The 10,230-nt window shown below is 39.6% G+C and overlaps 1 protein-coding gene across 1 annotated transcript in view; it reads left to right on the top strand.

Annotated features, from left to right (window-relative positions):
- Positions 1–5,475: 5,475 nt before the first annotated feature.
- LOC138998625 (protein Daple-like) overlaps positions 5,476–10,230 on the top strand; it is a 53,113-nt gene continuing 48,358 nt past the window's right edge. Inside the window, exon 1 of the mRNA XM_070400755.1 lies at positions 5,476–5,649. Within this exon, the coding sequence (XP_070256856.1) occupies positions 5,476–5,649 (174 nt within the window). The remainder of the gene's footprint in view (positions 5,650–10,230) is intronic.

Here is a 10,230-nt window from a genome sequence, read left to right as displayed (position 1 = left end):
TGTAGGTTCTTGCTAATCATCACTTTGAATATTTCTTGCCACTCCCTTCTGGCTTGCATGGTTCCTGTTGAGAAATCAGCTGACAGTCATATGGGTACTCCCTTGTAGGTAACTGATTGTTTTTCTCTTGCTGCTTTTAAGATTCTCTCTTTGTCTTTTGCTCTTGGCATTTTAATTATGATGTGTCTTGGTGTGGTCCTCTTTGGATTCCTTTTGCTTTGTGTTCTGTGTGCTTCCTGGACTTGGAAGTCTATTTCTTTCACGAGGTAGGGGAAGTTTTCTGTCATGATTTCTTGAAATAGGTTTTCAATATCTTGCTCTCTCTCTTCTTCTGGCATCCCCATAATTCGGATGTTGGTATGCTTGAAATTGGCCTAGAGGCTCCTTACACTATCTTCATATTTTTGGATTCTTTTTTCATTTTGTGTTTCTGGTTGGGTGATTTTTGCTTCTTTATACTTCAAATCATTGACTTGATTCTTGCGATCCTCTAGTCTGCTTTTGGAACTCTGCATAATATCCTTTATTTCAGTCAGTATATGCTTAATTTCTAGTTGGTCCTTTTTCATAACCTCGAGGGTCTCACTAAATTCATTGGCGGTTTCTAGAAAGTTCTTGAAAAACCTTAAAAGTGTGCTTTTGATCTCATTATCCAGTAGTTCGCTTTCCTCAGTTTCTGTCATTTGTGACTTGTTTCTTTGTCTCCACATTTTTTATGCTTCCCTGTGTTGATAGAGTAACTTTCTGTGTTAGGTGTCCTATAGGGCCCAGTGGCTCAGCCTCCCCAATTACCTGAGGTGGACACTCTTGGTACACCACTTTGTGGGCTTTGTGCACAGTTTTGTTATAGTTAAGTCTTTTTTTTTTTTTTTTTTTTGTTTTTTTTTTTTTGTTTTTTGTTTTTTTTTGTTTTTTTTTGGTTTTTTTTTTTTTTTTTTATTTTATTTTTTTAATTTTCCTCTTAAAGTATTACAAAGGGTATTACATAAGTATCCTTCCCCCCCCCCCCCCCCGCCCTTGACAAACCACTACCCTCCCTTACCCCCCAGTGTCTTATGTCCATTAGTTATGCTTATATGCATGCATACAAGTCCTTCAGTTGATCTCTTACTCCCCTCCCTCCTGCCCCCCAACTCTCTCTGGCCTTCCCACTGCAGTTTGACAATCAGTTTGAGGCAGCTCTGCCTCTGTATCTATTATTGTTCAAAAGTTTGTAATGGTCTTTATTATCCATGAATGAGTGAGATCATGTGGTATTTTTCCTTCATTGACTGGCTTGTTTCACTTAGCATAATGCTCTCCAGTTCCATCCATGATGTTGCAAATGGTAGGAGTTCCTTCTTTTTAACAGCAGCATAGTATTCCATCGTGTAGATGTACCACAGTTTTCTAATCCATTCATCTACTGATGGGCACTTAGGCTGTTTCCAGATCTTAGCTATGGTGAATTGTGCTGCTATGAACATCTGGGTGCATATATCCTTTCTGATAGGTGTTTCTGGTTTCTTGGGATATATTCCTAGTAGTGGGATCACAGGGTCAAATGGGAGTTCCATTTCCAATTTTTTGAGGAACCTCCATACTGCCTTCCATAGTGGCTGCACCAGTCTGCATTCCCACCAGCAGTGCACAAGTGTTCCTTTTTCTCCACATCCTCTCCAGCACTTGTCGTTTGTTGATTTGTTGATGATGGCCATTCTGACAGGTGTGAGATGGTACCTCATTGTTGTTTTGATTTGCATCTCTCGGATGATTAGTGACTTTGAGCATGTTTTCATATGTCTCTTGGCTTTCTGAATGTCCTCTTTTGAAAGGTGTCTATTTAGATCCTTTGCCCATTTTTTGATTGGATTGTTTATCTTCTTTTTGTTAAGTTGTATGAGTTCCCTATAAATTTTGGAGATTAAGCCCTTATCAGATATGACGTTGGCAAATATGTTTTCCCACGAGGTGGGTTTTCTTGTTGTTTTGTTGATGGTTTCTTTTGCTGTGCAGAAGCTTTTTATTTTGATGTAGTCCCATTTGTTCAGTTTCTCTTTAGTTTCAACTGCCCTAGGAGCTGTATCAGTGAAGAAATTGCTTCAGCATATGTCTGAGATTTTGTTGCCTTTCGATTCTTCTAGAATTTTTATGGTTTCCTGTCGTACATTTAAGTCCTTTATCCATTTTGAGTTTATTCTTGTGTATGGTGTAAGTTGGTGGTCAAGTTTCATTTTCTTGCATATGTCTGTCCAATTTTCCCAACACCATTTATTGAAGAGACTATCTTGGCTCCATTGTATGTTCATGCCTCCTTTGTCAAAAATTAATTGAGCATATTGGTTCGGGCTAATTTCTGGACTCTCTATTCTATTCCACTGATCTATATGTCTGTTCTTGTGCCAGTACCAGGCAGTTTTGAGAACAGTGGCTTTGTAATACAGCTTGATATCTGGCATTGAGATCCCACCTACTTTGTTCTTTCTCAGGATCGTTGCAGCTATTCGGGGTCTTTTTTTATTCCAGATGAATTTTTGGAGAGTTCGTTCTAGATCTTTGAAGAAGGCCATTGGTATTTTAATGGGAAGTGCGTTGAATGTATAGATTGCTTTGGGTAGTATGGACATTTTAATTATGTTGATTCTACCAATCCAAGAACATGGTATGTTCTTCCATCTGTTTATGTCTTCCTCTATCTCTTTTTTCAACGTCCTGTAGTTTTCTGAGTAGAGGTCTTTAACCTCTTTAGTTAAGTTTATTCCTAGGTATCTTAATTTTTTTGGTGCGATGGTAAATGGGATTGTTTTTCTGATCTCCCTTTCTGAAAGTTCACTGTTGGTGTATAGAAATGCCTCAGATTTCTTGGGGTTAATTTTGTATCCTGCTACATTGCCAAATTCATGTATTAAGTCTAGTAGCTTTTTGATGGAGTCTCTAGGGTTTTGTATGTATAATATCATGTCATCTGCAAATAAGGACAGTTTTACTTCCTCTTTTCCAATTTGGATGCCTTTTATTCCTTCTTCTTGCCTAATTGCAATGGCTAATACTTCCAGTACTATGTTGAACAGGAGTGGTGAGAGTGGGCATCCCTGTCTTGTTCCTGTTCTTAGGGGAAATGGTGTTAGTTTTTGTCCATTGAGTATGATGTTGGCTGTGGGCCTGTCATATATGGCTTTTATTATGTTGAGGTATGATCCTTCTACTCCCACCTTTCTGAGAGTTTTTATCAAAAATGGGTGTTGGATTTTGTCGAATGCTTTTTCTGCATCAATTGATATGACCATGTGGTTTTTTTCTTTCAATTTGTTTATGTGATGTATCACATTTATTGATTTACGGATGTTGTACCATCCTTGCATCTCTGGGATGAATCCTACTTGGTCATGGTGTATGATCCTTCTGATGTACTGCTGGATCCGATTTGCTAAGATTTTGTTGAGGATTTTGGCATCTATGTTCATGAGGGATATTGGCCTGTAATTCTCTTTCATTGTGATGTCTTTACCTGGTTTTGGTATTAGGGTGATGCTGGCTTCATAGAATGAGCTTGGAAGCGTTCCTTCCTCTTGAATTTTTTGTAGTAGTCTGAGGAGGGTAGGTTTTAGTTCTTCCTTGAATGTTTGGTAGAACTCCCCTGTGAAGCCGTCTGGCCCTGGGCTTTTGTTTGCTGGAAGCTTTCTGATGACTGCTTCAATTTCTTCCATAGTTATTGGCAGTTATAGTTAAGTCTTGATGGTTGTAGGTATCACTGGGAGGAATTGACCTCCAGGCCATTAGGCTGTGAGAATCAGCTGTGTCTGCAGTGGGAGAACTTCTGAGCTGGAGACACTCTTCTGGGGCAAGACTTGCTTCACTGGGACTTTGGTGCTTACTGAGTCGGCCCACTGAGTGTGTCCCTTATGGATCTGAGGAGTTGTAATCTGGATGGTCCCACTCTGACCCCTGGGGACAGTGGCTCTTGGATCTCTAAGGTGCTGCTAATTTAGCCTCTGCCTGAGGCTGCACAGCAGAAGCTATGGAGAGATTCCTCTTCTTTGTTTGGGGTTTGGAGATGCCCAGATGAGGCCCAGCTGTGAAGCAATGCAAGCTGCTGTGGGTCCTTGGACCTTCTTTTGGACGTTCTGGGTCTCTCTGATTCAGCTGCAGTTTGTTAGGTAATTTTCAGGTTGCAAAGGGCCAGGCCTTTCATATGCAAAGCCTCTGTGCACAGATTGGGTGGTGTGGGGTCTCAGGGGATCAACAGGGCGGAGCAAGGAACTATGGCTGCTCCCCAGTCCTACCCTAAGAGGCCTGCATCTCAGTGTCCCTTTAATCACTGCAAGCACCTCTAAGGGAAAGCCACCCTCAAGTTCTGCCTGATGCCAGACAGTCCAGTTTCTCCCCGTACGAGTCTGGGTCCCCAGAGACTCAGATGAGCTTCAGAGCAGTCTGGAGCTTGAGACTCCCTCCCAATTGAAAAAGACAACCAAGTCCTCAGCAGCCAGCCCTCTCCATGTGCGCCACTCCTCAGTTGCCAGCCCTTTTGGCGTGCAACTCGGTACCTCTGCACTTTACTTCCACACCTCCTCTGAGTCTCAGTGCTTGTCTCTTTCCTTCTAGTTGTAGAATATCCACTCAGCCAGCCTTCCTGTAGTTCTGGATGATGTCCATTTTGTCTTTTAGTTGTATTTTTGAAGTGGTTGTGTGATGCAGCAATTTCCGGTGTTTACCTATGCTGCCATCTTGGATTCCCCAGCCAGCCTAACTGTTTAAATTCTGTTCAGAGGATACCTGCATATTTGCTCTCTAAATGTCTTTCTTGCAGGTGCTAATTTAAGACTCCTTGCATAGAAAGCTATGTACAATATCTTTTTGTTAAAGTATTTTCCAGTCAGGCTGGTGTGGCTCAGTGATTCAGCATCAAACTATGAACCAGGAAATCACTCTTCCATACCCGATCGGGGCACATGTCCAGATTGGGGGCTTGATCCCCATTACTGGGCATGCAGTAAGCAGCCTATCAATGATTGTCTCTCATCATTGATGTTTATATATCTCCCTCCTTCTTTTCCCTCTGAACTTAATAAAAATATATATTTTAAAATTAAGTAAAGTATTTTCCAAACACACAGCTTTACTTTGTTCATTTTTCTCATAAACTACACATTAGTGAATCATTTGTGAAATTGTTTTTTAGGCAGTTGGTTGGGAGCTGAGCTCTCTAGATAAGACTTCACAAAATAAAATGAATGTGTTGTTACCTAAAAGTAACAGATTGATTTCTATAATTCAGCTGATGGGAAAACAATAATTATTAGAAATGTGGTAGACAAAGTTAGAATGAAATAGTTAATTTCCATTTATAATCATGTAGGATACATATATATATCCATTTTGTTTCTTTATATTTTATATGCCCATACAGGTCTTAAGTTTCATAGGGAGAGTGTCCTAATATTTGTGTATTCCAAAGCAGTTAACATTGGGCATGAGCTGCTTGCAGAGCAGTTTAGAATGCGGCCCATACGGCAGTTTGAAATGGGTGGCATGGAATTTGCGGTGCAGAGTCGGAGGATGTGGAGTTGGTGGTGTGGAGTCGGTTGTGTGCAGTCGGTGTGTGAAGAGCCGGTGTGTGAAGAGTCGGTGGAGGTAGAGTCGGTGGACGTAGAGTCGGTGAGAGCAGAGTCGGTGAGTGCAGAGCCTCTTCATGTGTAAGAAGTGACTGTCCCTGCCTCCTGCTCAGGGCTGTTGAGGAGAGTGAATGTTTCAAGGACAGAGGGCGCCTAGTGCAGGGTTCTGGATGGGCAGAGAGACAGTGCCCAGGTGAATCCATAGTCTGTGAGCAAACCCTTCCGGCTGCCAGGATTTGATCCAAACTATGTCCACTGATGGGAGGTCCATGGCTTCCCTTCTACCAAGAATCTTGGGTTCTGGCTCCTTCAAGGAAAATGGACAGGAGATGGAAAGGCAGCAGTTACCCCCGTTCCCAGTCGTTAGAAATCCTGAGTGGGGTCAACCTTGGAAAACTGCCACCGAGAGAAATGGTCACATCCCTTGGATGCGTGTTCCCACACTGTGAAGGCATTCAAGGGAGACTCAGACCCCTAAGACACCCAGTGGTTCTGGGAGGGCTCAGGGGCGGGAGCAGAGATAAGGGGAAAAAGCCAAATGGCTCCCCCATGTGTGCTGGGCACTGGGACTGGAGATTCCTGAGTCTTCATGTTGATTCACACTAGGACTTGTGTTTCTGCCTCTTTTTTTAGCTTATATACCTATGCTCTATATGCTTATCCACTATTCCAATTACCAGCACCCTATTCTGGCAGCTGGGCCTCCTAGCTCTACCCATCCACAGCGCCCCTCCCCCAATACACACACAACTGGAAAGCTTACGTGGAGCTTACTTTCACTTTCTTTATTATGTTTTATTGCTTAAAGTATTACAAAAAATATTACATATGTCTCTTTTTTTATTTTTTATTTTGGAGCTTACTTTTTAGCCCAGATCTTTTCAGACTAGTTACCATTTGAGTTTGTGTTTTTTTTTTCCTGCTAGAAAGTGTTAGTTGGAAACATTTGAGCTGCCAGGGATATTCAAATAATGTTGCAGGAAAGGGCCAGATGATCATTTCTCCTTTGTTACAGGATCTGCACCCCAAGGTGACATTTATTCTGTTGAGCACCTTTATTAGGTAGTGGAAGGTCCCACATCACTCTCCCAGAGCAGTAGGCACCAACTTGCTTGAAGTTCCGTAATTGAGGTTGGCCCCTCAAGTGATCTCTTTGCCATAACAATGAAAGTTTCCCAAGTGACTTAAATTTACCTTAGGTTTCAGAGTATTTTAGATTATTCCTCACATGGAAGCCAGTCAACAGAAAGCTCTGAATCAAAAGTAGGTTATTGGTCCTTAAAATTGCTAAGGGCTCATCCATGACCGATAAATATCCATGGGTGACCAGTAGGATTGCATCTTCCAAGCCAATTGGGGATGGACAGGGAGATTAAGGATCGCTCTCATAAAGATCTGCTGGTTCAGAATCTGAGTAGTTAGAGAAGGAATAGTAGTAGTCCAGCCCAGGTCCTGGCTTCTATTAGTTTTCTTTGGTTTGTATGATTTGCTGCATAAAGAAGGGAGCATGGTGTTATCTGACTTCATGGGGAAATCTATTCGTACATTAATTTAGTTGTTACTTACATAATAGCTGAGGTACACTGAAATACAAACGGCAATGTAAGTACAGGTAATAACCAAAATTCATAACATTTTCAGAAAACTGCAACATTTGAATATGAGAAACTATGAAAATTCCACATTGTTATTTATTTGAGAATCCAAATAATTTCAAGGAATAAATGTCAGGACGAGATTTTTACTTTGGTTTAAATTTTCTGAGTATATCTTTTTGCTGTATCATCTCTTTTAATTCTCCTAGCAAACTTATAAAATAAGGAAGTAAGTTTCTTATTTTGTAGAGGAGAACTGAGCCAAAAATAAGGACTTGTTTGATAACAAATAGCTATTGGTTATAGAACTAGGGTGTCTGAGTTCTAGAAACTTATAATAATGTCAAGCTAACTCTAATTAATTCACTGAATTATACTGCTCTCAAATCATGACGGTTACAATTTTTTGTTTTGTACTTCATAAAACAGTTGTGGAACTTACAAATTTAAAGTGTATGGTATCATTAACATTGCAATATTAGCTCTGATATTATCTGAAATATCCTAAGAATTTACTATATTTTGAAAATATTTTTATATTAATATTAAGAGAGTAATGTTATTTATCACCAGTTTTGTGCACAGCAAGCAACAGCTAACTTCTAAATATAAAGAAGAAAGGAGGCCTCAAAAATCTGAAAATAGCACTCCCTGGTAAAACCTCTGATAGTGAATTCCTCTTGGAGTTCCTGCCATAGATGAAGTAAGAGTGAGAAAGTTTGATAATGAGAGAGCAGGGAAATAATACCAAACAATGTGTAAGTTGCATGTATAGTTTTTCTAATCTCTTTCTTCATAGCATAGTATTCAGTATTAATAACAACATTAAAATCTGGGGCAATATCATTTGAAAAGAAATTCATTTAGTTAGTCCTTATCCCTAAAATCCCATAAAATATCTTTATGTAAAAAAAATTATGTTAGGATGGTGTATGTTTCCTCTATGTTCATATTATTCCAAATTGGACCTGTTCTAAAATGGATCTTTTGTTTAGTTTTCATTGAAATGGGTTATATTTTGCAAGTACTTGTTATTACATAGAGATTTGTCTCACAAAAAAAGAAACTAAAACTCAGAACTCAACAATACTTTCCTAATATCACAAACAAATGGCAAAGAATAAGAACTATACCCCTTAGCCAGAGTGCAAGAATCTCAATGAGATAGTGTTTTAAAGATGTCTACCCATAGAGCGGAAGTCAGAAAAACAATACCTGTTGGGAAGCATAGCGTATGGTTCACATTATGCCAAGAAGATCTCATTATATCAACTTTAATCCTCAGAAGTCAAAACAGAAGGAGATATGTTCACTTCATTAATTTGATAATTATCAGGACACTGGCATTTCTTTAGAACAGTGGTTCTCAACCTTCCTGATGCCGTGACCCTTTAATACAGTTCCTCATGTTCCGGTGACCCCCAATTTTATTGTTATAAATGGAACATAATTAAAGCATAGTGATTAATCGCAAAAACAATATGTAATTATATATGTGTTTTCCGATGGTCTTAGGCGACTGCTGTGAAAGGGTCGTTCTACCCTGAAAGGGGTTGCAACCCACAGGTTGAGAACCACTGTTGTAGAACAAGATGCTCTATTGTCATTGGTAAAAAAATAATCATAATAAATATTCGCAAAGCCCAACGAGGGACTCAACAGATTACAGTAAACGTACAAAAATGTTTCTCAGTAACAAAAATGCCAGATATGTTACCTAGTTCATTGTGCAATCTGAATTGTGTGAAGAGTCTACGGCCATACCACGCTGAACGCGCCCAATCTCATCTGGATTCTGTGAAGACACCTTGGACTTAGTCGACTTTATCAGAGGACTTGTGTAGGTTGGTTTTGCAAGTGATAGGAAACACAAAAATGAAATAGTGTTTTGACCTTGAAGATATGTGTAATACGGGAGAGCTTCTCCAGGTTTATTTCTCTCTTATTTTTTTAAAACAAAATTTTCACAGAAAATATCAAAATTCAGTTACTCATTTTTCAGCTTAATGATACGCCATTTAACTCTCAGGCGTCTTTTAGGTACTTGTTACTGTGATGTTGCAGAATTCAAATACCGTCCCTGCCTCCAAGAGCTTGTTAATATCACGCCATCTATATTATTTTCTATTCGTTATTCAGTGCTTATTAGGTGCCATATCACACTAAGTGCTTACGAATATAGTTATTTATTCTTTCATATGCCTGAGTAATACATCAGTCTCTCTCTCTCTCTCTCTCTCTCTCTCTCTCTCTCTATATATATATATATATATATATATATATATCACATATACAAAACACATATACATAACACATCATCTTTATTCATTTATCTATGGGAAGAATCCTGGTTGCTTCCATATCCTGGCTATTGTGAATAATGTTGCAGTGAACATAGGAGTGCACAGATATTTTCCCCCCAAAATGCGTGTTTATATATATCTGTTGGGTAAATACCCAGATGAGGAATGGCAGTTCTGTTTCTAATTTCTTTAGGAATCTCCATGCTGTTTTCCACAATTACTATACCAATTTATATTCACATAAACAGTGTGTGAGGCTTTGTCTCTTCTCCATGTCCTCAAAAACACTTGCTCTTTATATTTTGAGAACAGCCGTTCTGAGAGGAGTGAGGTGGTACTTCTCTGTGGCTTTAATTTGCATTTCCCTGATTAGTGAGGTTGAGCTATTTGTTTCCTTGAATTTTTTTAAACATGTTTTTAATTATTTTCAGAGAGAGAGGAAGGGAAAGTGAGAGAAACATCAATGAGAGAGAACCATCACATCCATAGGCTGCCTACTGCACGCCACTGCTGGGGTTGAGCCTGCAACTGGAGCATGTGGCCTGACCAGAAATTGAACCAGGAACCTCTCAGTGCATGGGACAGCTCTTCATTCACTTAGCATTACTGGCCTGGCCTGTGGGTTTCTTTTAAATAGGGAAAACACTGAGAGACTTGGAGTTGACTTCCCCTAACTTTTGATGCACTTGGGTTACATCCCATGCTCATTCTTAAATCCTTTAGAGGTAAACCAGTTTCTTT

The sequence above is a fragment of the Myotis yumanensis genome, unplaced genomic scaffold (assembly GCF_028538775.1).
Source record: "Myotis yumanensis isolate MYYU_CA2020_CCGP unplaced genomic scaffold, mMyoYum1.0.hap1 SCAF_20, whole genome shotgun sequence".
NCBI classification, from domain to species: Eukaryota; Metazoa; Chordata; class Mammalia; order Chiroptera; family Vespertilionidae; genus Myotis; species Myotis yumanensis.
This window is presented reverse-complemented; position numbering and strand designations above follow the sequence as displayed.